We start from the raw sequence: 27,784 nt of genomic DNA, 5'->3' as shown, positions 1-27,784 counted from the left end.
TAGTTCTTTGGCATCTTGTAGCAATTTATATTTAATTCTTGGTGTCTTGTCTTGCCTTGCCAAATGAACTTAGAAATATCTCTCTGCCATTGTTTAAATGGTGAATCTGTCAAAATAGGTATAGTCTGGAAAAGAAACTATATCCTTGGCAAAACATTCATCTTAATCATATTCTCCATATAAGAGACAATTGTAATTTTCCCCATCTTAATAGATCTTTTTTCACATCATTCCAAATTTTAATATAATTATTCTGAAACAACATACTATTCTTAGTTGATAAAATCACCCCCAAATATTTGACCTTCTTTTCAATCTTAAAACCAGTCTTGCCCATCAACAATTCTTGATTGGATGAGGTCATATTTTTGATTAACATTTTTGTTTTTTGTTTATTTACTTTAAGACCCACCAATGATCCAAATTCTTTCAGTTTCTTCATCAGATGTCCCACAGTATCCAAAGGGTCCTGTAATATCAAAACTAAATCATCAGCAAAGGCCCTGTCATGAGTACTGATGACGAGCAGGAGAGGGCCTCTATCCAGGGGGGAAAACGCATGCGTAGTATTGAGGAATTAAGCAGCCATTCAAAGAGACACAGATCAGACCCACCTTAACTTTTGAGGTTTATCTGTCTGGGTTTTTCCCACGCTTCTTCAGTTTGTTAGGATTTTCTGTCTTATGTAGCAGTAATAAACATTAGAGACCTATTCCTCGTCTCAGCGTGAAGCCCTTTATTTGTTCGTCTCTTCTAATATCTCTATTAAAACTTGCAACACCAAAATAAAGAGCAAAGGTGACAAAGGACATCCTTGTCTTGTTCCTTTTTGTATATGACGTGGATCGGTTAACTCATCATTCACAGTGATCCTTGCCTTTTGAGGTGTATAAATTGACTTAATTCCCTGGATAAAATATTCTCCAAAGTCCATAGTTTCCAAAACTTTAAACATAAAACTCCAGTTCAAATTATCAAAGGCTTTCTCTGCATCTAAGAAGATAAGAGCTGCCTGACACTCATTATGATATTATAAATATTCTATAATGGCCAGAACAATTCCTACATTATCTTTTAGCTGTCTTTTGGGTAAGAACCCACACTGATCATGATGAATAAATTCTTGTAGAATTTTCTTCATTCTTTCAGCCAGTATTGAAGCAAATATTTTATCGTCATTGTTCAGCAATGAAATTGGTCTATAATTCTTAATTAAAGAATGGTCTTGTCCTTCCTTTGGTAGAAGTGCAATGTTAGCTTCTTTCCATGAATCTGGCATTGCAGAACCTAACAAAATAGAGTTCATCAATCTTTTAAAAGGTTGAAGAATCTGGTCTTCAAAACATCTATAATATAATGCAGATAAACCATTGGGTCCTGGTACTTTTCCCAATTTAGTTCTTTTTATCGCTTCAACTATTTCAGAAGTAGTTATAGGATTATTCAATATTACTTTCTGTGACTGTGAGGGTTTTGGTAAATCTTGTTTATTCAGATATTCATCTATCTTCTTCAAGGAGACTTGTTTTTTATACAGTTAGAGAAAAAACTAAAATGCTTTCTTAATCTTCTCATTATCCAATAGTTCCACATTTCCTTCTTGAATCTTTAATATCATTTTCTTTTCTCTTTCTTTCTTCAATTTACATGCTAGCCATCTTCCTAGTTTATTAGCAAATTTAAAATGTCTCTGTTTAGCATATTTTAACTTGGTCCTATTTCTTTCACAGTCAACATTGACAATTGCTAATGTAATAACTTAAGTTGGTACAAAATGTTGTTATGTGATGGTTTTTTCTGTAAGTCAGTTTCTTTCAGCTTAATCTGATCCAAAACCGTTTGTAGTTTTTGTTGAGATTTCTTCTTAAGACAATGGTTATGATAGATAAAATACCCCCTCATAACCACTTTACTAGTATCCCACACAGTTTTTAAGTTTATTTCATTATCCAAGTTAATATAAAAAAAATCATTTAATTTCCTCTTACAATCCTCCACAACTTTTTCTTTTTGTAAAATAGATTCATTCAATCTCCATCTATATGCCCTAATTTTTTTTTTATTGTCAAACTTACAGGATTATGATCAGAGAAAGTGTTTGGTACAATATCCACTTTAGAAACTTTATTCACCAAGTCCCTTGAGATCCATATCATATCAATTCTTGAAAAAAGATCTGTGTCTTTCTGAATAAAAAGTATAATCCTTTGCCAGTCCATTTTTATATCTCCAAGAGTCCACCAATGCCAAATTATCCATCAGATCAAAAAAAGATTTTGGTAATTTCCCTTGTTTAATTTTAATTTGTTTCTCAGATGTTCTGTCAATCAATAGGGAAATAACTCCATTCCAGTCCCCCAGTAGACACCAACTTTGATATGACAAAGATGACAATTCATTGAGGAGTTGTGTAAAAAATTTACTTTTATCTTCAGTTGGTACATATACTCCCACAATAACAGATTTAAGTCCATAAAGCTCCACTTCAATTGCTACATATCTACCATGCTCATCAGCTAATAATAAACATGGTTTCAAATATGGTTTAACAGATATTACAAGGCTATTAATTTTCTTCAAACCTGCTGAAATTCTTGTCCCAAATTTTTATTTATCAAATATTTTGTATCTTTTTTTCTTTATATGAGTTTCTTGTAAGCATATCACATCATGTTTCAATTTTTTCAAATAATGTAAAATTTTTCTTCTTTTCTGAGGATCAATTTTAGTAGCTTTTTGTTAGTCTTTATGATACCTAGGTGTGCATTTTTGCCAATGATCCAGGCCATTTTCTATACAGTACTCCTCTGGTGTCCCCAACTTCAAAGAGAGGAAGAAACTGAAAGTTACTTTTTAATTTTTTTTAAATGTATTGATGAGATATAATGAACAATAACATACAACAATGATTTGTGTTTAAAAATGACATATATTATAATATACTAGACATAAAAGTACCCTAGAGTGCTCATCGCATGCAAGGTCTGAGTAACCATCAGTTGTTTGGATTCTATTTTTATCTATAATTATTGTATTTGTAACTGTATTTTTAGATATTGTATTTTTATTATATATTTATTGTTTTATTGACTATTGTTGTAAACCGCCCAGAGTCCCTCTGGTGGGAGGAGATGGGTGGTGACAAATTTGATAAATAAATGGATAAATAAATAAATGAAGAAAAAAAGAATAAAAAATAAGGTCCATATAGTATCAATATAAAATTAATCCAATCTTTAAAGTTATCATTAAATCAAAGCCATACAGAAATATATTGCTCCATCATCTCATTTTTATAATATAAAGATATTTCAAAAATTGATAAAAGTATCTTGAATTTATTCCATAACTTCAGAAAAATAAGCTTTTTTTCTAAGGAATCCAGAAAATTGCTATCAGCCCCCTTCAACTCAGATGGCAGTGAAATTACTGGATGGAGTTCTAGATTTAGTCTGTTGTGTTTGTTGCAATACGGCTCTTCTAGAAAAGATTAGAAATTAGTTTTTGTTTCCGTGCTGACTTTGTAGTAAAGAAAGAGCATTCAGGACCTCCATAGCCTTCCCTCCTGTGGTCTGCAATAACTTTGTGAGGTATGGCTGGCCTGAATATACCCAATGAGCTTCCTATGCTAAGGGTGGACTGGAACCTGGATCTCCCTTGTGCCAGTTCCAAGACCTTAACTGCTACACTACACTGACTCTTACATTAAAAGTTTTTAAAAATAAAGAATGCTTTGAACTGATCTAAATTGCTGGGGACTTCATGAACATATCCATGTAGAAACATTGAAGAAGTACTTATAGGAACATAGCAATTATTTGAAATAATATGAGTAAGAGTGGAGTGTAATTTTTTTAAGCTTAATTAATCTGCTTCATCTGCAGATTTGATAGTCATTCACATTTTTAGGGAGTACTGTCTGGTGGCCTGAAGGAATGTTTTATTCAGTTCCCTTTTTTATTATTTTGAATTTCTCACTCAACTGTTTTTTCAAAAAGTAACATTAGCATTCATTACATTAAGGTTAAAAAGAGATCTAACCACTCAGTTCTGTGTACGTCCTGTGAAGTTGCCTTGGTCTTATTGCAAAGAATGTTGTCTGAATAATTACAGGCACAGAATTCATTTGTTTCCTCATGGTATGCAAATTAGGGGAATTTCTGTGTAGACTTTTTAGTAAAAAATGTGGCACAGAATGCACTTCTGTTAAAGAACATTGTAAAGTGTGAAATGCATCTCTAGTCAAGAAGGAATGACAGGATATGAAGGGTAACATGAAGGGAACGTTGCAGTAGTGCTTTCCCACATGTGGGAACACTTTAAAGAGAATTTGCTACTGATGTATCAAACTAAATTATCAAATAAAAGTTTGAAATGTGCAGAACATTTCATTTATATTTCATTTATTTTAATGATTTCTTTTTTATTATGACACTAAAAAGCTGAGTACCATTATTTATACACAAGTACAACTTAAATTGCTTTTCTAATGATAGGCATGAAGTCACTCTGTTGTCTGCCCCTTTCAATATATTTGTGACACATTAAAATGGCTCCTTTTGTTTAATAGATAACTGGCATTGTGGAACCTGACTGTTTGCTCGAGGATGGCAAATCTGATGTCTCAGAGTTTGGTGACTTACGTGGAAGAAGAAAATGTTCCTGCTTTGAAGGCGTTTCTTGAGAAGTGCAAAGATGTGGATGAGAGGGACGAGGTATGATAAACTGTGAAGTGAACACTTCGAAAACTATCCAGAAGTAGTACTTCGGAGCTTGTGGGAGCATAGCACATTTCTGCTGTTCATTCTGTGCTCCATTTCAGAGCAGTTGATTTGTGATGTTAAAATGTGGGACATTGTCATGTCAGATTACTTTTTTGCTAGCCTATGGCTTGTCCCCTTGCCAATCTCTGCAAGGGTAGGGAACCATTTAGGTGTCTTATGGATATGTTTGCTTTCCAGATAGTACTTGGGGATTTCCACAGAAAGTTCTGGGGAAAGATAGTTCTGCCACAAGGCTAGCTTGGAAGCCCCAAGCAGCCCCTCTTGTTCATTAATCCTGGGCTACTGCTTGGTTTACCGAGAGGCCTGTAGATGAACAATGAACAGAGACAGAGTGCTAGTGACCCATGTTTGCTCTTACTTGGACATCACTTGGGAAGATTCAAGTGAGGTAGTTGGGACACCTTCCTGCAGTGGGATCAGATTTATGTTTCAGCATGTGGACTCTGAGGATATGGGCAGGACTCTCTGGGCTGGATCTGACTTTTCTGGCTCTTTTCAGCAGCCAGGGAAGGTGTGAGGGGCTAAATCTGTGAGGTTGTCAGTGCTTCTTTGAGAAAGATATTGAAACTGCTGCCTTGAAAGAGGTGGTGAGGCATTTACTTCTGGAGAATACTTCTGTGGACCTAGCTCTTTTGGACAACTACCACCCAGTTCCAATCTTCCTTGTTTAGGGAAGATCCTGGAGAAGGCTGTGGGGCATCAGTTATCAAGAGTGTTTAAGTTATCTAGGCATTGGGGTTATCTGGGGGGTGGGGGGTGGGAGTGAGGAAGCAGCCACCCTTGTCTTCTGGAGAAAGGTTGGATGGTTCCCTCACTTCTAAGCCTTAGAAAGAGACCACGGTCTTCCATTGCTTCCTTGGGTTTGAATGCTTCTGCTGGTTTTCTTCTAGTTTTAGTTATTTTAATTCATGTTATAATTTTAATTTAATAAATTATTTTTATTGTTTGCTTGTGCACAGCATCCCATGGCCATGTGATTGCCATTTGGGATCTTCCCAGCTGGCTTCCGACAAGCAAAGTCAATAGGGAAGCCGGCAGGAGGTTGCAAGTTGTGGGTGATGTCTCGCTTAACAACCACAAACAGGACTGCTGGCACTGCTGTCGTAATTGGCACAGTCACGTGATGTTTTCCTTAATGACTGCTTTGCTTAAGGACAGAGTTGCTGCTCCCAATTAGGGTCATTAAACAAGGACTACCTATACTGTTTTTTTGAGTACTGTTTTAGGAGATATGCTTCAGTGTCTATTTAAGTAGCTACTGAATAGTATATGGCATTCTGCTATAAGAATTATTACAAATCCTCTTAATTAGCTTTTTCCTACATTTATTTTATTTTTTTTATGATTGCAGAATGGTCAGACTCCTTTAATGCTAGCTGCAGAGCAAGGCAATTTAGAAATTGTCCAAGAACTGATAAAGAAAGGTGCCAATTGTAACTTAGAAGATTCAGTAAGTACTAAGAAGCTTATCCTGCCTCATGCTTTATCTCTCCTCTGGCACACCTAATTTGCCATCAGCCTGTATGTATCTTGAAATCAGACCTGTAAATACAAAATATACAGATAAGACTGTGCCCTTCCATCCCTTTATTTGTTATTACAGTAATAAAGTATGATACCATGTTTGAGAATCATTCTTTGTTAAAGCTTAATTGTTCTAGCTGAATTAATTCCTTTAAACAGTCTTTTGATTGGTGGTTTCTGCCTGTCCTAATAGATCTGGCAGGGTGGGCATGTTCCGGGTCCACTCAGTAAAGCAGTGTCATCTGATGGGACCTTGGAAGTGTGCCTTCTCTATCATGGCACCTGCCTTACGGAACAACCTTGCCCTTGAGATGGGGTGGCTGCAACCCTGTGGGCCTTCAGAAAAGTGGTGAAGACTTGTCTTTCCCCCCAGGCACTGGGGCCAGATTGTTAATGAACTTTTATCTTTATTTTTTTAATCTCTATTTTTATTGATTTTATTGTAATTGATTGTTGTGAGCCGCCCAGAGTTGACGAGAGTCGGGCAGCATATGTTTAATATATTATTATTATTATTGAGGCCTCAACATTACTTATTTTTTAAAAGGGTCTATTTTGTGTTTTTATTTTGTTCCCTGCTGGCCAAAAGTTCTTTCTGGTAGATGAGCAGTTATATAAGTTTGTTTAATAAAATAAATAAATAAATAAATAAATACTGTATGAAACCTGTTCTTAATTACTTATAAAACTGTTACATTTTCTTTCTTTGATTGCCTTATTTTAGGATAACTGGACAGCTCTTATTTCTGCAGCTAAAGAGGGGCATACTGCTATTGTATCAGAACTCCTTCAATGCAATGTGAACATAGAACATCGAGACATGGTATATTTTTTACTTTCATGATTAAGTCAAATGATTACTTCCACAGTATCTTTATTTGTTAGATTTATATCCTGCCTTTTATCCACTTTTCTGGACAAATATATAACTTCTCTGTCTCCACAGCTTTCCCACAATAACAACCCTATGGGGTAGATTGAGCTGCAAATTAGCGACTGTGTAAAGTCATCCAGTGAGTTTATGAGGCTAAAAGAGTACGTTTTAATATGAGCCTCGCAGGTCCTAGTCCAGCACCACACTGGCTCCCAAGTATGGTAGACAGTGCTTCTATTTCTTTCTAGTTGTGGAAATTCCATCTTTTAAAGCTTTCAACCATTATTGAGGATTCTTTGATTTACTTTTCATTAGAATTTAATTAGCTATTACTTTTTGTAAACATTTTGCAACTGTCCTTGGAAGTTTCTTGCTCTTCAGTTGGAAATGTAGATTGGTGTGGGAAGGTCACTTGTCTTCCTCTTTTTGGTTGTTGAACTTAAAATAATTACATACGCTGTTTGGCTGCTTTTAATTATGTCAGTACTGAGTTTGAGATTGCGAATGGCATGAATGAAAGTGTCTGATAAACAGTGTTTGGTGATTGTCTTCCTTGGAGTGTAATGCCAGAAGTTTAAAGATTTTACATAATGGAATGCAAGTCTGATATAAAAAGTGGGTTATGGAAAAAATTGGGAACATTTAACCTGTTAGAACACACTATAAATCATCCTAAAAGTGGCCATTTTTCAGTAAAGGAACTTCAAAGGAAATTTATAAGTGCATTGTCGAACAGAAACTGTTCAGTTGATAGCCCTGCTAATAAGGTGATGTCTACTATTTACGTGTCGTAAGCCTCCCAGAATTCTACTGTGAGATAGGCAGTTATATAAATCAAATAAATAAATAAATAAAATCTATATTTTTTGCATTTCACTTTCCTTTGCACTTACTGTTGCATGTATTTCCTTTCTCACCTGTTTACTGTGAGTGTTTGTAAAAAAATCAGGAGACTGGTTTATCTTTATCAACTAAGACATTTTATTCAAAGGCATAAGCTTTTGTGAGCTGCTGTCAGTTCATCAGATACACAGTGTGGCTAGACTTAGATAGGATTTAAATTGGGGTGAGGTGGGGTTGGGGTGGAAGGGAGGGGAAGACAGGTTTGGTTGTACGGATGCAGGTTACATGTGAGACAGATTACAAGTACCTTATCAAATAACAATTGTAATGTGTTAAAAACCCATTGTTTTTGTTAAGACCTTCTGAGATAGTCTGAAACCTATTGATGTATGTACAGTAAGCTCAGCTATCACACTCAGTTGTGCTGGCAAAATTTCTTTGTTCCAAAACTGGTTCTTTGAAACCTGTAATGGAATGTCCTCTCGTACTGTTTTGTCCTTGTTTTCAGTCCTGATGTCAGATTTGTGTCCATTAATTCTTTTGCACAGTCTGGTCTGTTTGTCTTACATAGAATCCAGAAGGCCTTGCTGGCTGATCATGGCATATATCACATTAGAGGAAGCTATAGCTGTAGGTGGCAATCAGTGTTCTGTTTTTGTTGTCTGTCTTTTAATAGGTCCTTCTTTGGAATTGATTTGGCTCTGTTGATTTGTCTGTTGATCCCCCATTGGGTATATAGTTCAGTCTCCTGAATGCCTGGATTATTTCGACCAGTTGAGCATCTCTGACAAGTTGGTCAGACCAAATGTTGTTGTAGCATAGAGCCTGGCTGTAGATGATAGATTTGGTGATATGTTTTAGGTGAAAGCTCAAAGTGTGGAGGTATGCATAGTGATTTGTAGGTTTCTTGTATAATGTGGTGTTTATATGTTCATTGTGTAGTTTTACGGTGACATCAAGGACATGGACTTGTTCTGTAGAAAGGTCTAGACTGAGGGTGACGATGGGGTAGAAGTTGTGTGTGTGTGTGTTTGTGTATGTGTATATGTGCATCTGTATTTATATAAATATCATTATAAGTGAAGGTAATGCTCTGTGCTTCTGATGAAATCTTACACTGTAAGACATTTCTTTAAGGTCTTCGGGACTTTGTTTTTGTTGCAACAAAACACTTTCTGTACCTTTGGAAATGAGTATATATTGGTGTCCTGAAGACTAATTTAGCAATTATGCAGCTTAGTCCTTTATTTAAATGTAGGAAGCACTGTCTATATTATGATTTTCTGTTTTATGGTTTTAGGGTGGGTGGACAGCCCTTATGTGGGCATGCTACAAAGGCTGTACTGAAGTAGCCGAACTGCTTCTTGAAAGAGGAGCAAACCCAAACATCACTGGTATAGTAAGTTCTTTTTTCCCTCTCTTTTTTGCAGTCAAACATTACATTATAAGCATTTGGAATTGTTTATCTTAAATAATAATAAACTTATTATTCAGATAATTAGAGGTAGAAGTTCTCCTGTTGGCTATTAGTCTAGCACTAGTCATTTTTAATTTGTGTAAAATTAATATTTCTGCATGAAAGACTTGTAAATAGAATACAGGTCACCCACGTTAGGGACTACAATCGGGACTGGCAACTTGATCGTTAAGCAAAGCGATCTGTAAGTGAAACCACCACTGTGCTTATGATCTTACTTCAGCTTGCCTTTGCTTTACAGACCTGCCAAGGTCGTAAATGTGAGGATTGGTTGCAAAGTTACTTTTTCATCACTGTTGTAATTGCAAACAATTGCTAAATGAGGCAGTCACTAAACAAGGACTACCTGTAGTACTTTAAAAAAATGTCTCATTGCATTTTAAAACAATAACCTTAATTTATTAGTAAGTAATCCAAGATGTTGGATTTATTAGAAGTAATCCAAGATGTTGATAGATATTCCCAACCACATAAAAAAGGTGCACCCAGCCATTCTTTGTTGGTTTGAACAACGTTATAAGGAATGTTGGTTAACTAGAAGAGAATTTGCTTTCATGCATAACAGTTCTTGTTCCATGTAGACTATTAACTGTATTTTGTAGCTGTGCTTGAAAGTTTTGTACTAATTTGGTTCTGTCAATAGAGGGAGAATATTTGCTTTAATTGCTAAAATCCATGAAAATATATTTCTGTACCTTTTTATGCTATCACCTATCCTGATTAAGTAAACTTTTGTTAAGAAGAAATCAGTTTATTTTTTGCCTTTTCTGATTTTTCATTTTATTTTTAATATACTGGATTGGTTCATGCTTGATAACTGAGGTGAACAGATATTTTTTTATTCTTAACTGCTTCAAATGTTTTTCTTTAAGCAATATAGTGTGTATCCGATAATTTGGGCAGCAGGCCGAGGCCATTCTCGAATAGTGCAACAGTTGCTGCAACATGGAGCTAAAGTCAACTGCTCTGACAAGGTAAAATGGAAGCATTTGCTTAAGGCTAGAACTTAATTTTGTTAAAAGGTTAAAATTACTGGGCATTAAGTTTTTGTATCTTGAACTCTTAATTCACCAATGAATAATTCATAGTAAAGTTATATTTAAAAACGTTTACTTAGAATCATTCAGTAGAATTTCAAATACTCCATTTTTTGCTATGACCCAGTGGAATACGTATATTTTAAAATTTAAAATATCAAAGTATTTTTAAATTCTTTACTAAACTCTGTGGGCTGTTTGATGCCAGATCCTAGTATATAAACATTTATTAGAGTGTTATTATTTGGTTTAAGCTAATGTTGTCCTTTAGGTATGTTTCATTATTTCTTCAGCCATTTAAGAATATTGAAATAGCTGTGATATATAGCCTTTTGGATCTGTAGATATATTTGTATATACATGTATATAGCTATATTTTGTGCTTTTATCTGTCTCTTTACACTGCTAGAGAGTCAGATTTGTAATTCTGTTAGCTTCCCAACAAATTTCTGTGCCAGTGAGATTGTCTGTTGTGTTCTTGCATCATGTAAAGATTTTAATCTGCCTCCTAAAATCCTCTTCTTAATAGCAACATCTCATCCCTATCCCCTTACCAATTATATTTTCTTTGATATTTGATATCTGTACTTGAAGCAGATTTTAGCAATCAAAACTGAAATTTATCTGAGGTATAATATTTTTTCTACCAGTATGGTACTACACCATTGATCTGGGCAGCAAGAAAAGGACATCTGGACTGTGTAAAGTATTTGTTGCAAATGGGAGCAGATGTAGATCAGGAAGGAGCTGTGAGTATATCTTTTATTCCTAAAAAAAAACCCTAGATAAATATGTTTCTAATATAAAACAGCATCTTTATTAATTGAGTAATGTATTCAACTTATAAGCTCCCCCAGTTATCCAAGTGAATCTAGGCATTATACAGCATGCCAGGGAAGGAAATGCCAAGAACTGAGGAATAAAATTCCATTATTAGTGCATGGTTCCAAAGTGCCTGCTCTAAGGCATGATAAAAGAACCATGCATTAAGAGCTTTGCTAAATGACAACAAGGTCCAGTCTGCATGAACTTTGGTCAAGGAGTTGTAGGGAGAGAGATACTACAGAAAAGGCAGTCTTGCAGATAAGCTATATTAGTAGTTGCTAAACAATAGCTAACGTTCGATAATGGAGGCTATGCTGCCCATGTCAACCACAGGCTATTAGCAGTCTGCAAATAAAGAAAATGAGAAGAAATGCTGTCTCTTAGCAGTCCTGAAAGTTCAGCTGCTTTATCTTTCTTTATGCCCAGAATAGGGTTTATCCTAAATGATTTTTCCAGGAATTCTATAACTAAAACCTGGTGTGTGTTCACTCTTTTTTTCCTCTTCTGTGTGCTTTTCCTTTTTGTTTAGTGTCATTCAGGCTATAAATCTGAAGGGATGGAGTCTCTTGTTTTAAATGGTTTTATCTTAATTTTTTTGAAGACTTATCTGACAAGCAGTTTAGAAAACACTTTAAATAAACAATCTAAATTGTTTATTAGATGGGGAGAATGAGGAGGATGGCATAAAGATATCTAGCATCTGAAATGAAGAATGTTGGAAAAAATAATAAAGAGGAATCATATGGTAGAATATTTAATTTATTAGGCAGTATTAAGATACAGTTCTTTAAAGACCTTAGAAGACTATCATAATTTTGAATTGTTAACTTAAGCGAGTTCATGGAAGTGAAGTTTCCCAGCCTCACTTTCTTCCAGCAGTTGCTTGCACTCCTTAGAAAGTTAAGAATCTTGAATAGGGTGAGGTGAAGGAATTGCTTTTAAAGTGAGACTAATTTCATTAAGAATCTTGTAACATACCAGGGAAGAAATGGCAGGCTGAAGATGGCTCCGCGAAAAGCAGAGCCAACGACCACAGCTGAATGAAGAGCCGATGAGTAGACTGACTCTTTGTAATTCCTCTCCAAACAAGGAGAGAACTTGAGATTGCCCACAAGTGCTCTAGACAGTTGCTGCTCTTGAGGAGACCTCAAGACAGCAGTCTTCGGCGGGTTTAGAGCTCTGGGAAACGAGGGAATAGCCATCTTGCTGAAACCACTGTCAGCACCTTTGAAAGGACACTTAAGTTTGCATACTTCCTTTTCTAATCACTTTTGGAAATTGCTTTTTAACTGCTTTTCAGCTCTTAGGAACCTTTGGATCAACATGTTTTATAGCACCAGGTGAGTTTCCTTCAATCCTTAGCGAAAGAAGTTTTAAATACAACTTTAAGGACTTTAAAAAAATTTTTTTTGGAATGAACAGCAAAAAACTTTGATTTTAGAAAGTTACAAGCGGACTAAGGGTCCAGATAAATTTGTAAGATCTTGGAATTAATTATAAAGAATCTTTCCCATGGAAAAAATGCTTTTGTTTTGAATTCTTTAAAAAAAAAATAAGATGAAGACTTTAAAAATTGGACACTAGAGGTTTTTTTTTTCCCCCTGTTCAATCTGTCAGGGGAAATTGATGAAGAAACCATGCTGAGTCGGAATTGCAACTCTGGTTCGCTTTATTGTTTCTACTGTATACAGAATCTTGCCAGACTAAAGGTTCCTAAACTGAGCTAAAGGGGAAAATAGTCTTGGGAATCTAGGGCAGTGCCAGTCTGACTTTCTCCCTCGCCCCCCCCCCCCCCCCCGCACTCTCTGAACTATGCAAGCTGTAGGAATGTTTATCTATCTGGAATTCACTCTCTACTCCCTCATCTCTGAGCTCCATCACATTACCCCCCTCTTCAGGAACAGATTCTATCACACAATCATGTCCAATCCTCAGCAACTGCCTGGATAAGTCCCTGCAGTTTTCTTGGCAAGTTTTTTCAGAAGTGGTTGGCCATTGGCTTCTTCCTAGGGCTGAGAGAGAGTGACTGGCCCAAAGTCACCCAGCCAGCTTTCATGCCTAAGGTGGGACTGGAACTCATGGTCTCCTGGTTTCTAGCCCGTTGCCTTAACCACTAGACCAAACTGGCTCTCAGAGGGAATTAGAGGGAACTAAAGATTATAATTAAAAGAGAAGAACACTCAAACTCAACTCATGATTACAGAATGAAGCAAAATATTTTAACATTGGACATATTGAAGAATATTTTTTAACAATGGACCCAGAAGTTAATTTTAAGAGTGTCTACCTCTATAGATAGACTGTGTTTCAAAGATGTTATGGAAGAGGAACAAGTTTTACCTGACAAGATTGAGACTGATTTGAAAGTCGATTTAAAAATGACAGGCTACAAGAATGGCATGGAAAAAGATGTTACACTGGACATAGAAAAGAAACCAGCTGATGTCTTAATAATTAAAAGGGATATACAAATAACAAACCAAGAGAGTGACCTGGATTCCTATATTGGATCTACAAAAGTTAAAGTTTTGAAGAATTTTGTGAGAAGAGACAGAAAATGAAAAGAGATCAAGTTCTAGGACATGACTTGAAGGGACTGAAGATTGTTCGAAGTAAAAGGAATGAATATGAAGTTGGTTTATCTGATCAAGGTTAAAATAGATATGTTGTTATCTCTGGTAGCCCTTGATGGACTTTTGCTGATCAGGAATGAATGACAAGGCTTTATGGATTTGTTTATAGATAAAAGATGGGATATGGGAAGAAGAGATCACTTGTTGTATTTTAAGAGAAGGTGATAAGTTACCAAAAATGGTTTATACTTGTGATGAAGGTGGGAAGTCACTTCTTTATATATTTATTTTCTTTTTCTTTACTGTATTCTGAATTTTTCTTTTCTATTTTTTCCTCTTTTTCTTCTTTTTTCTTTTCTGCACCTTCTATTTTTCAATTTTTAAATTTTTTTAGTTTGTATTAGTCTTTATTATTGTAATTGTAACCTTTAATAAAATTACAATTAAAAAAAAGAGGGAGGGAAGTTTTAAAAATCCCTGGGTGCTGCTAGCAATAGATGCACTTTAAAAAATTATCTAGCTGCTGGGGTGGTGGTGGGAAGGAGGGAGACGAGAGAGAGGACCAAACCCCTAAGCCCTTGATCCCATTTGCTAGTTACTGATGCAATAAAATCCTCCTCTCCCAGCTGTAAATTAAAAAAAAAAGAGAGAGAGAGAGAGAGAGAGAGAGAATCTTGTAACATACTGTGTAAGTCTCTGAAAGAGAAAGTCTTATTGGCAGGTATAACCATGAATGGTTTACTGAAAAGTGTTGATGTTTCTGGAAGTATAGAGTTTCTTGTTGTTGCTGTCTTGTCAAAATGAAGCATTTGTGGAAAAAGCAATAGAAAAATATGCAGTATGTCTGCATTGGAAAAGGAAGAAATGAATACATTAGAAGAAAATACACTGGTTAATGCAAATACGCATATTGTATTCTCTCACAGAATTCTATGACTGCACTTATTGTAGCAGTAAAAGGTGGCTTTACAGATTCAGTGAAAGAAATCCTGAAAAGAAATCCAAATGTGAACTTAACAGATAAAGATGGAAACACAGCTTTGATGATTGCTTCAAAGGAGGGACACACAGAGATTGTGCAGGATCTCCTAGATGCAGGAACTTACGTGAATATTCCTGACAGAGTAAGTATGTATTTGTGTTGCATACAAGCGTTCCCTTATTTATGTGTGATACAACACATTGAAAGCTAATTTGGGAATGTCTGGAATTGATACTGACTCTGTGTTGTGTGCTGATTTCAGAGTGGAGATACTGTGCTGATTGGGGCTGTCAGAGGTGGTCATGTTGAAATTGTGAGAGCTTTGCTTCATAAGTATGCTGACATAGACATCAGAGGTCAGGTAAGTAATTCTCTGTTTAGTAATAGGCTTCTGAATGTGCCAGTTTGAGAATTTAGAAGCATCCCTTGGAGATAGGAAGCATATTTCCAAATAGTAGTGACATCTTGGAAAAACACTCATACCAAATATCAGTGTTTGATCCTTGCAAGTATATTTCTTAAACTCTACTGCAGATTGTTTCCTAAGGCTGCATTAGAATGTAAACAGATAGTGGCATCTTTTATCTACAGTGTACTTGTTTTAACACTTAGCTGTGGCTATGAGCTACTTATATCATTGTATGTGAACAATTTGTTTTAGCTGGATACAGAAAAATAATAGCACGCAATTTATTTTAGTCAAGTATGGCTTCTAAAACCTGAATATGAGATACTCTGATAAACTTATTGTTTAAATATAACAATAAGTATACATGAAGTAATAACAATATTCTAATTTTTAGGCAGACTCTACTTATGTACAGGTAGTCCTTACTTAACAACCACAATAGGGACTGGAAAACTGGTTGTTAAGTGGTGCGTTCATAAAGTGAGTCACCTGTGACCAGACCCAATTTTACAACCACTTTTACGATGGCCATTAAGCAAATCACTGCAGTTGTTAAGTGAATCCAGCTTCCCCAATGGATGTTTTTTGCCGGAAAGGGGCAAAAAAGGTTGCAAATCGCGATCAAGTGAGCGCAGGATGCTGCAACTGGTCATAAATGCAAGCTGGCTGTCAAGTGCCCGAATTGCCATCACATGACTGTTGGGGTTGTGTGACGGTTTGCGATGGTCATAAGCGTGAATACAGGTCATAAAGCACTTTTTCTGAGGCTGTCGTAACTTCAGACCATTGTTAAATGAATGGTCGTTAAACTACCTTCTATTTTGCATCGTGAATAAAACCACTTAGTTATCTATATTTAAATAATACATATATAAGGTACATGTGGCTTATGAAGTTAATCCAACTGACTTTAAAATGTTAATAATATATGTTATTCATTTATAGGATAATAAAACAGCTTTATATTGGGCTGTTGAAAAAGGAAATGCTACCATGGTAAGAGATATTTTGCAGTGTAATCCAGACACTGAAATATGTACAAAGGTAAGTATACAATTAATGGCTTCTAATCCTGAGAAAGCTTTATAATACAGTATGTGGTTTTGGTGTATATTATTGTCTGTTTTTTAATCTAGCTTGAAAAACTATTTAAAGTATTTATATCCTGCCTTTCTTCTTAAAAAGCACTTGAACTTTATTGAAGAATAGTTCTGTTTATACAGCAATAACCTGTGCTGGTTTCCTTAAAAGTGTGGTATTTATTTATTTTATATACACACAGACACCCAATAATTTTATTATATAGCTCCAACTGCTACTTGTTATCTTTTTGGAGTAGTACTGTAGTAAAATAAAATGCATTTATTGCTGTGATTGCATGCATTTACACTTAACTACCAAAACTAAGCCAGTTTAATGTGGCCCCCACCCAGGGAGCTATTAAAGACCTGGCTATTCCACCAGACTTTGGGACAGAATGAAAGGTAAGCCCTGCTGGATGGATTTCTGTATGGGTTACAGGATATATTGTTTGGGGAGCTGTTCAATTCCTTCTTTGTCTTCTATAATTCTTTAGTTTTAATTGTAAGTCACCTGGAGTCGGCCTATAATTAATTAATTGGGAAGGATATAGCAATGATAGTATTTGGATATAATGCAGTCAATGACCAAATAATATCAGTTAGACTTTGCAGACAACCCTTTAATATGACATCCTAATTCTTGCATCCAGTGATGCAGAAGAAGAGGAGGTTGACAAGTTTTATGGTCAAGTTCAGTCTGAAATCAACAGAACATGCAAGCAAGATGTGTTGCTTGTCATTGGAGAATGGAATGCCAAAGTTAGAAAAGTGTGGTTGGAGTTTATAGCCTAGGAAACATAGATGAGGTGTGACAAACAGCTTAACACTTTCTGGCAGTCCAGTGGTTTCTTCTTTGCTAACACAGCCTTCCAACAACCAACATGACACCTATATACGTGGATATCACCAGGTGTCCACAGAAATCAGATTGACTATTAGTGTCCTGACTAAGCAAGAATCACGCCAAGATGAGGAAGAAGTCTCTAGTGCTTTATTATTGCTATAGTAGACAGAAAATCCTACCAAACTGAAGAAGCGTGGGAAAACCCAGACAGATAAACCCCCAAAAGTCAAGGCGGGTCTGTTCTGTGTCCCTTTGAATGACAGCTCAAACTCTCTAAACTACTCATGCATTTTTTGCCCATGGATAGTGGCCCCCTCCTGTTCACCATCAGTACTCATGACAATTAGTGATATAAGGAGATAGAAGAATTCAGTTATAACAGCAAACTGTGACCAGAGGTCTGACTGTGGAACAGATGACAAACTTCTCACGTGCAAGTTCCAAGTCAAGCTAAAACAGAAGAAGAAAGCTAACTAGTTTCCACAATATGATCTTGAGCATATACACACCATCAAAATCACTTTGAAGTCCTGAATCTCACTGCTGGAAAATGAAAGGAACTGTGGAATAAAATCAAAGAATGTACTGAGGATTGTAGAAGGCCAGATTGCCTGAGCAGATTAAAAGTATCTTCCCCCTCCCTTCTTGGCCCTCCCCCATCACCAGGATGACTCAGCTGCCAATCAAACATGAGTGTTAGGTGGCAGGCAAGAAGGGGGGAAGAGAAGATGGCTACCTGAGAACTCTGCAGCCACAGGCTTCATGAAGGCTGAATAAACAGAGCCAAAATAAAGGGGCAGACTAAAAGCTAGGCAGCCCTGATGAGAAGAGGCAACAGGAAAAGAGGCAGCAGCTGAGAAAACTGGGGAGAGAGACATGTTTATTTCCTTTCCTCAGACTGGTGAGAGGTAAAAGTTCTTCAAGCCATTTCCCTCAGATGGAGCAAAGATTTGGAAGAGGAGAAGAATCAAGAAGCCCAGCCAGGAACAAACAAGCAGAAAAGATGAAGAAAAAGTAAAGACTTTGACAGGACAGAAATAGAAAACAGAAACTAAAAAAGATAAAAGACAAATCGGCCTCAGTAGAAAAAGATGAATAGCTCTACAGTATAGAGAGTAACAATAGAGATAAACAGGGATTAAGACAACAGAAATACAGAAGTCAGCAATAAACAGATATATTGGAGGTACAGAATAGAAAGATAGGAAAATATAGTGAAATTGGATTTTAAAGAAAATAGTGTAAGCAAAGCTTATAGATAATAGTGAAAATAGAAAATAGTTTTATTATTCAGAATTGTGTAGAAAATTATTTTTCTTGTAATGCTCTGTGGAAGCAAAAGTTGGAGTTTTAAGGAGCAAAATAGAAGGAATATTGATACTTTTGAACTTTGGTGTTAGAAAAAAATTAAAACAGATGGATCATAGAACAGATCTAGGATTCTCACTCTAGGCACAAATGACCAGGTTCAAAAGACCATATTTTGGACACATTATGTGAGGACTGACTCTCTGGAGAAGTCCATAATGCTGGGAAAGGTGGAAGAAAAAAGAGAATGATCAGTAATAAAGTAGATGGACTCAATTACAGTGGCAGCGGGTGCACTGTTGGAAGATCTGAAGGGCCAGTTTGGGGGCACATCATCCTGGAGAAATTCTATCTCAGTGGTCACTAAGAGTTGACACCAACTTGATGGCACATAATCAAATAAAATAATCAAGAATTAATTGGTTTGTATACTTGCAGTGATTAAAACATATTTGTAGTTCAACTGCTGTTAATATAATTTAAAGCCTGCTAAAAATAATGACTAACGTCATTATTATGCACCTCAGATCTTTCAGATGGAAAAGGTTTTTGTCATGAAATGTAATCTGGCTTTCAAAAGTCAATATTAATGCTAAATACTCTTTATCTGTTCTTCAAGTGTTCACTAGATCTTTCTCTTTTTGCTTTTAGGATGGTGAAACACCTCTTATAAAGGCAACCAAAATGAGAAATATTGAAATAGTTGAGCTTCTGCTAGACAAAGGAGCGAAGGTTTCTGCTGTAGATAAGGTAAAATCTAATTGTTGATCAGTGGGAAAAGCACAGTTGAAAGTAACATTTTGGTGGAGGGCTGACCCTAAATATTTTTGATGAAGGGGAAAAAGCAATCAGAAAGATTAAAAAATGTTTTTCTACACTTTTCTCATTTAGTAACAATATGAACAATGTGAGAAAACAAATGATTCAAAGAAAATAAGTTAAATTTGTTTTGGGAGTAAAGGAATGAGAGAAATGTAACTTTAGCTTTTGAATATATTGGCTTCTGCGCAAGTAAAACTGTAGAAAGAAATCCAGATTCAGTGGGCAAAATATGATTGGTGCATGCATGGCACCTGTCAGGAACACTTTAAATTAAATGTGTACTGTATTAGCTGCAGAGAAAATGCAGCTGCTGTAAGATATTCTGGACAGGTATACTTCATGCCCTCTGTGCTCTAGACTGCATTTTGCCCTTTAAATCCAGATCTCTTATATGCAGTAATCTAGCTTCTACATTCATTAATTTATGACAACTCTTACAGAAAGGAGACACTCCACTTCATATTGCTATTCGTGGCAGGAGCCGTAGGCTTGCAGAATTGCTTTTAAGAAATCCTAAAGATGGCAGGCTACTTTATAGGCCTAATAAAGCTGCAGAAACCCCTTACAACATTGATTGCAGCCATCAGAAAAGCATTTTAACTCAAATCTTTGGTGCTAGTAAGTATTTAGGATTTACTTAATATAAATATTTCTGATATTTTGAGAACTATGTTTGTGGAATGCAGAAAAAACATATAACAAATATGCAAAAATGTCAGCCCTGCAGTAGCTATATTTTAATGTAATGATAAATGCTGTTTTAGAAATACGTTAGAATAGGCTATCCTCTTCCTGCACTTGTGCGTGTCTCTTTTCCTATGTGTGTGGGAGGTCTAGTGGTGAAGATGCTGGACTAGAAACCAGGAGTCTTCGAGTTCTAGTCCTGCCTCAGGCATGAAAGCTGGCTGGGTGACCTTGGGCCAGTCCCTCTCTCTCAGCCCAACTCACCTCACAGGGTTGTTGTTGTGGGGAAAATAGGAGGAGGGAGGAATATTAGGTATATTTGCTGCCTTGAGTTATTTATAAAAAAATAATAAAGGCGGGATAAAAATTAATTAAATTTTAAACAAGTTTTAATCTGCATTTTAAGTTAAAGGTACATTGCTATGTTGCCTGGACTTAAAACTGTGATTAATGTCTATCAGTATAGTAGTTTATAGATTTAAAAATTGTTTGGATCTACAAACTACTTTTGTGCTTTGGAACAGTAGTTTGTAGATCCAAGCAGTAGTTTGTAAATCCAAAAGTCTACAAGCTTTTCCAGCCATCTTGGAGGAAGCTAAATTCATTCCTATCATGCCAAACCAATGTGAGATCAAAGAATTGTTCTTAATTTGGTTTTGTTTAGGCATGCTAGCCTTTTTAGTTTACTTTGTAAAACTCTGTTTTGAATGCTGTTAGACCATCTTCTGTTGTAATGTCATTTATTATGAATTTTCCTCTATGATTTAAATAGCAAGGAAGTTTTCTTTCTTCTGGCACTCCAGCTTTGGAATGCCTTTCTCCTAGAAGCTAGATTGGTTCCAATATTGTCTGCTTTGAGCACCAAGTAAAGACCTGGCTACTAAGAGAGGCTTGATTAGGAACAGGTTGCATAGCAGAGGTGGACATCCTGATGCCTTCCAAATATTTTGGGGTACATCTCTCAGAATTCTTTGCTATTAGCCATGTTAGTGTAGGCTGATGGGAGTTTATAATAATCAGTTTTATTATAAACTCCATATACTCAGTTTTCCACTTCCAGTATAACATAACTGCACTGGGGGTGGAAGTCAAGAAGAATTTAATCTTAGATAGTTTAGACAGAGTTGTTTTCTTATTCTTAATATGGGAATGGAAAATAAACATGCGACTAGTACACTTGTTTTTATAGAATAGTTTCTTTAAACTGTCTGACCATGATCTGGTATTAGTGACAAAGAACAGGGCAGAAAAAAAAAGATTTTACAAGTTTAATTGTGTTGCAGGGCACTTGTCTCCTACTGAATCTGATGGAGATATGCTGGGTTATGATCTTTATAGCAGTGCATTAGCTGATATTCTTAGTGAACCAACAATGCAGCCACCGATTTGTGTTGGGCTGTATGCCCAGTGGGGAAGTGGCAAATCTTTCTTGCTCAAGAAACTTGAAGGTAAATATTTGATTTGAATACTTACTGAATGCTAGACAATGGCTTGATTTTTATTTATTTAACAAGAGTATTTATTTAAATAATTTATACAGCCATCCATTTCAGACACTGCAACTGTGAATTAAATTGCATATGGTGAATTAAAAAACAAAAACAAAAAATATCCAGGATGAGCAATTTCAGTGGAAATTCAAAACATTAATAGGCAACCAGGAAATCACAGTCATTCTCTCTAGGTTTTGTCCTGTTCATTTGATCCAAAGTAGATGAGAACATGAAAATTAGAGAGCATCATTATATCTTACACAAATTCAGAACTGTGCTATGTGAAAAAAATATCCTTTTTCCTCTGTTTACATTCAATGGATAAACCCATCTTTTGTATAATGAGTAAATAAAAAGTATACCTCTTTCCTTTATCCTATGTGCATATATTCATGTTTTAAGTTTTCCTCAGAATTATTTATGCCTTATAATAATTTTGCTTCCTTTTTTTTTTTTTAGATGTGTTAAATAGAATTATGTGTGGTTATATTGTACATTTTTATAGTAACATTACATTACTGACAATTACATTCTTCCTTCCCTTATAAATGATTTTTAAAGCAGCTGTATATTGCCACATTTTTTTAGGCTGTTCATCAGAGGTACATGATCCTTTATCAACTCATACATTTTCCAGTTCAAGCCCATCAGTACATGTGTGGTTGGGATTCTTGCTGCACTGTGCCTTAGTTTTTGTATTTGTTTAAATTGGCCTTTCTGAAAGTCTAGAAGGATGATTTTGGACCCTTTCCTTTTGTTTAAATTATTGTCATTAGTAAACTTTGTCACCTTGTTGTCTGTGACAGTCTCCAGATAATTGATGAACAAATTTGAAGGCACCAGTCCAAATAAAAATATTTCTGCCCTTCCACTGTGGAAACTGACCATTTATTTCTATCTTCGTTCTTTGTTCTTTTATCTTTTTCATCCACAAAACCTCTTTGGCTCATGACTGCTAAACTTGCTCAGGAGTCTTTGGTGAAAAAGGTGAGGGAATAGAAGGGATGTTCATACAATTGAGAGTGAAAGCTGTTAAATAGTGGAACAGCCTGCCTTCTGAAGTCATGGGTGTTCCATCATTGGAGATTTTCAAGACAAGAGTGGACAACCTTTTGTCTGGGATGGTATGAGGATTCCTGCACTGGGCAGGAGGCCCCTTCCAGCCTCATAATTCTATGGAAAACTCACTTGAATTTCCAAAAGATTTCAACAATATCAAGTGGATCACCTTTATGCTTCAGGAAAATAGATCTCTATTCAGTAGTATCTATCTTTGGAATTTTATGTTGACTAAAATGGATTTCTCCCTTTTTAGATGAAATGAAAACGTTTGCTGGACAGCAGATTGAACCTTTGTTCCAATTTTCCTGGCTTATTGTATTCCTTTCACTTTCATTGTGTGGAGGCCTTGGCTTATTGCTTGCATTTACCGTAGATGAAAAACTTGGAATAGCAGTGGCGCTGAGCTTATTAGCACTGCTATATATATTTTTCAGTAAGTTTTGTTTTAAGTGAAACTGATTTTTAACTTTTGCATGTTTAAAATTAAGCTGATATCTTACTTAATCCACAAATGAAGCAAAATTTAAACACATGTTGAAAACTATAACATTGTAGTTAATTTAAAAGTCTGTAATCTTGTGGAAGTCCTTGCTAGAAGAGGCTATGTGTAGAAATTATATCTATATCTCCCTTCACCCCCAAAACCTTCCCTAAAAAAACATGGGATGATAAAAAGAATGAGAAGAAAAGTCTACTCATATATGTTAGATTTCAGGCATGATACTGTATCTTAATTGGGAAAGTTAGCATACAGTCTTTACAATAATTAGGCTTTAAATATTTCCTGAATTGGAATCAGGACCACTGTGATGCTTCTGTCTCTTTATCTGCTGTGATAACCATGCACATTAGAAATATAGCTGTAGAAAAGATGGAGAAAATGTTTTCATTGTACATAGAACACAAGTAATGGGATAAAATGTATTTGAGTAACATAATGCTTAAGAATAAGGTCTGAAAAATTTATGAGCGCATTTGTCAGTGCATTGGGGTACAAAATTTGACAGCATACCCCAAACCTATTTTTTCCACTGGTTCAGTGTTTCACTTTATGTGGCTTCACTTTATGTGAGGTTTTCAGGGAACATAATCCTAACATAAAGCAAGCGAAGCCTGTACTGTGTACTATGATTTTACTATTGACTGCTACTGATTATTCAGTGCTGTTCTTCAGTGCAGTTAATGACATTGTAGAGAATGATACCCATACACAAAAATGTACATGTCCCTATTGTGTTTGCCAAACTTCTTCTCTTGAGTTAAAAAATTGTTTTGAGTTTTTTAAAACAAAAATTATATAAATGCAAAAGGATATATTGGGTATGATGTAGGAGGAGAGCCGTTTTAGTCTATGGTAGCAAAAACATTGAAGGAATTTGATAGTGCCTTTTCTGACTAACAGCTTTTATTAAAAAGCATAAACTTTGGTGAACTGGCGCTCACTTCATCAGATGCATAGAGTACCTAGACCAGCCTTTCTCAACTTTTTGACCCTGGAGGAACCCTTGAAATACTTTTCAGGCCTTGGGGAACCCCTGCACATTCAGGCTCAAATATGGGCCAGAAGTTACAAAATTATTATATTTGTTTCATGTGTAGGCCTGTGTATATGTATTAACAGTGCTCTTAAACTAAAAATAAAGAATGAAACTTACCTCTTTAATGTGAAGTTGCCCGAATTTGAAATAATTTTTTAAATAAATTGTGATCTCCCAGGGAACCCCTAGTGACCTTTTGTGGAAACCTAGGGTTCCACGGAACCCTGGTTGAGAAACCCTGGACTAGACTGATACAGCATTTAAATAGGGATGAAGCTGGGAGGGAGGGAGGGGAAGGCAGGTTGGTTATGGAGATGCAGGTTATATGTAAGACCTATTGCAAATGCCTTATTTAACAACTGTAATGTGTTAGAAACCACTTTCTGTTGACTTGTAATGGATGTGTCATAAGAAAACATTTAATAAACATAATTCCTTCTGCTTTATCCCCTAAAAATGCTGTGGGACTAAATGAAAATATGTGATTTTCTTATATAGCAGTGAAGTAGGTAAAATTTATTACATGACATCTTGTAATACTTTCGGTAACTGCTATTAATGTTTAAGGTGTCTTAACCGTCTTGTTTTAGCTGTAATTTATTTTGGGAGCCGAAGAGAAGGAGAAAATTGGAATTGGGCATGGGTGCTTAGTACAAGATTGGCAAGACATATTGGCTACATGGAATTACTTCTTAAACTCATGTTTGTTAACCCACCTGAGCTGCCAGAGCAAACTACTAAGGCCTTACCTGTCAGGTTAGAACCATTTATAACACTGTTTTGTTACAAATAATGCCAGGGCTTTAAAAAAGGATTTAATGTTGTAAGACCTTTACTATGGCTCAAATTTGCTAGAAATATTGAGCTGCAATCTTTAAAAGAATTTATTAGCTGATACTCTTGTAAAATTGGTTACGTTGTATTAGTTGTGGATTCTGATGCTGTATTTGAAATTCCATAAGTGGCTGTATTATGTATAGAACTTGTCATTTTTCACACTGTGTATTTACTTTTATCTGAATTAACTTTTAATAAGTTAATTTTTTTATCTGAATTAACGTTTAATAAGTAATAGAATTATCCATCAAAATTGGATTGATTTCCTGGGAGGCACTGTTTTATGATAGTACTGGTCATTTAAGTAGTTTGATACCATGGTCATTCCCCTGTTGTATCCTTCAAGGTTCTATTTTGTTTATTCATGAAACAATCTCAAAGCTTAGTACTTTATTTGAATTTTATTGTTAGGTGCCTTGAACACTGTGCTTGGCAAAAAGGAGGGATACAAATGCAGTAAGGTTATTGTCTTACAATAAATTATACAGAAAACTTCTTTGCATTGCAGTGTCAGCCTGGCTTGTAATAAAGTGATCATTGTTGTCCACTTGTACCAGTGCAGAAATGTATTCTTAGGAAGACTTCTGCCAAGTTATTTAAAAACTACCAATAACTACTGGATTCGCTCTATGGTTTTCATTCTGTACAGAATAATATGTTTATCTGACTCAACCTTTGATGTACATGGAATTCAGGTTAAATATGTAATCGAAATTTTTTCTGTATTGCATTTTAAACAGCTTGTATAGTTATGAAAAATACTGCTGAATAGTTTTATAAATAGCAGGGGAAGTTGCCAATTAAAATGAAAACTATGAGAGGATTACTAATGAAAGCTCAGCAATTTAAAAACATCCTAATAGAAGGAAAAACTCTATTTCTACCAACCAATAATCTATAATTGTTTCTGTTGTTGCTTCTTTAAGGTTTCTGTTTACAGATTACAATAGATTGTCCAGCGTAGGTGGAGAAACTTCAATGGCTGAAATGATTGCCACCCTTTCAGATGCCTGTGAGAGAGAATTTGGGTTTTTAGCAACACGCCTTTTTCGAGTATTCAAAACTGAAGAAACTCAAGGTACGTTTTTTAAGTTGAATTGGGCTTTTCTGTTTTCCAGTGGATAGCAGCACATTTCCCCCAGAAATGCACTTTTCTCTATCCATTCAGCCAGTGTGGTAAAGTGTTGGATTAGGACTTGGAATACCCAGGCTCAAAGCCATCCTTGGCCATTGAAACTCACTTGGCTTTGGTTCATTCAGAATTTCTCAGTGCCACCTATTTCACAGGGTTGCTATTAAACTGTCTTGTAAACTCTCTTGAGCTCTTGTAGGAAATGCAGGATATAAATCTAAGAAATTATATTGATATGCAGGAAATTTTATAATTGAAGTATTGGTCCAAGTTAAAAGAAACTGCAAAACTAGGACCTCATGGTTACTCTGCTCAAATTTGGTAGAAAATTGCATTAAAAGAAAATCATGTTCATGCTATATGAAGCAGTAGGCATATGTCATTATCTTTTGTATCTGTAGACTTGTAAGGCCATTAACTATTTTCTGTACCTACTGACTTTTTTCCTGGAAAACACAGAAGCCTGCACTAGAATAGCTCTTTTAGACGGATGTTATATAGGCTCAGAGATACTCATCACAAGCAGTTAGACATTTATAGAATATAAATTATATAGAATTTATGGTACTTGAACTTTCTGGTAAGTGTAGAAAAGGTGTGTTTATTAGTTGCTGGTTTGTCCCGTAGGTAAAAAGAAATGGAAGAAAACTTGTTGTCTCCCATCCTTCATTATCTTCCTCTTCATTCTGAGCTGCGTTGTTGCTGGGATCACTCTTATAGCTTATTTTAAAGTGAATCCTGAAAACATGACAGTGAACGCTGTTCTGATTTCATTTTTATGCGTTGTGGGTTTGAGCTTTATCTTGAACTGTCGCACGTGGTGGCAAGTGATGGATTCCATCTTAAATTCACAGAGAAAACGGCTTCACAGTGCTGCTTCAAAACTACACAAGCTGAAGAGTGAGGGATTTATGAAAGTAAGTATTATATAATATAGCAGTTTTCAACGGTATGAATTTCGTTTAAGGATCTTCAGAACTCACAATTAGGGAATGAAATGTTCGGAGTACTGCAGAACATTTGGTTCTCCCTTTAGACCATGATGTTATGGGGCTTGTAAGGTAGTTTCCAGAAGTAAATCCCCCAAACTGGAAGTGGTTTAAAGTGTTCTGCATATATTTTTCTAAAGGAAACAGGCCTATTTCAGAGGCAGACTACCGTCAGTATACTTTGAACCACTTCCGGTTTGGAGGGTGTAGTTCTGGAAACTGTATGACAAGCCTTCCTGGAACAACATGGAACTAGATAACTAAACATATGAGTAAAATGACTCAAAAGATTTTACTACTGTAAATACTGAGAAAAATGTTATACCTATGGCATTTAAGTTAGAGCCCTATTGAAAAGAAGATTCCGTCTATTAACGTATTTGTAGGATTGACATGTTAAGTTTATTTTGATTTTCATAGGTTCTTAAATGTGAAGTGGAGCTGATGGCAAAAATGGCAAAAACTATAGATAGCTTTACTCAGAATCAAACCAGGCTTGTAGTAATTATTGATGGATTGGATGCATGTGAACAAGACAAAGTTTTACAGATGCTTGATACAGTAAGTAAGTTTTTAATTGGTTTGCCTTTCAAATGTGACTGGGAGACAAGATATTGGAAATGTTCTGAGAATTTGCAGATAGCTAACTAAATCCTTCTTAAATG

At 35.7% G+C, this 27,784-nt stretch overlaps 1 protein-coding gene across 4 annotated transcripts in view; it reads left to right on the top strand.

The window, feature by feature from the left end:
- Nucleotides 1–27,784, top strand: part of KIDINS220 (kinase D interacting substrate 220) — a 65,320-nt gene that overhangs the window by 6,476 nt on the left and 31,060 nt on the right. For all 4 annotated transcript variants that reach the window (XM_063314248.1, XM_063314240.1, XM_063314232.1 and 1 more), the window contains exons 2-18: nucleotides 4,571–4,715; nucleotides 6,136–6,234; nucleotides 7,033–7,131; nucleotides 9,326–9,424; nucleotides 10,375–10,476; nucleotides 11,190–11,288; nucleotides 14,864–15,061; nucleotides 15,182–15,280; nucleotides 16,274–16,372; nucleotides 19,214–19,312; nucleotides 19,825–20,002; nucleotides 21,352–21,516; nucleotides 22,877–23,056; nucleotides 24,752–24,917; nucleotides 25,925–26,076; nucleotides 26,758–27,047; nucleotides 27,540–27,680. In XM_063314248.1, the coding sequence (XP_063170318.1) occupies nucleotides 4,608–4,715; nucleotides 6,136–6,234; nucleotides 7,033–7,131; nucleotides 9,326–9,424; nucleotides 10,375–10,476; nucleotides 11,190–11,288; nucleotides 14,864–15,061; nucleotides 15,182–15,280; nucleotides 16,274–16,372; nucleotides 19,214–19,312; nucleotides 19,825–20,002; nucleotides 21,352–21,516; nucleotides 22,877–23,056; nucleotides 24,752–24,917; nucleotides 25,925–26,076; nucleotides 26,758–27,047; nucleotides 27,540–27,680 (2,373 nt within the window). In that variant the 5' untranslated portion in view covers nucleotides 4,571–4,607. The remainder of the gene's footprint in view (nucleotides 1–4,570; nucleotides 4,716–6,135; nucleotides 6,235–7,032; nucleotides 7,132–9,325; nucleotides 9,425–10,374; nucleotides 10,477–11,189; nucleotides 11,289–14,863; nucleotides 15,062–15,181; nucleotides 15,281–16,273; nucleotides 16,373–19,213; nucleotides 19,313–19,824; nucleotides 20,003–21,351; nucleotides 21,517–22,876; nucleotides 23,057–24,751; nucleotides 24,918–25,924; nucleotides 26,077–26,757; nucleotides 27,048–27,539; nucleotides 27,681–27,784) is intronic.

The sequence above is a fragment of the Candoia aspera genome, chromosome 1, assembly GCF_035149785.1.
Source record: "Candoia aspera isolate rCanAsp1 chromosome 1, rCanAsp1.hap2, whole genome shotgun sequence".
NCBI classification, from domain to species: domain Eukaryota; kingdom Metazoa; phylum Chordata; class Lepidosauria; order Squamata; family Boidae; genus Candoia; species Candoia aspera.
Note: the sequence above shows the minus strand (reverse complement) of the source record. Positions and strands in the feature narration are given on the sequence as shown.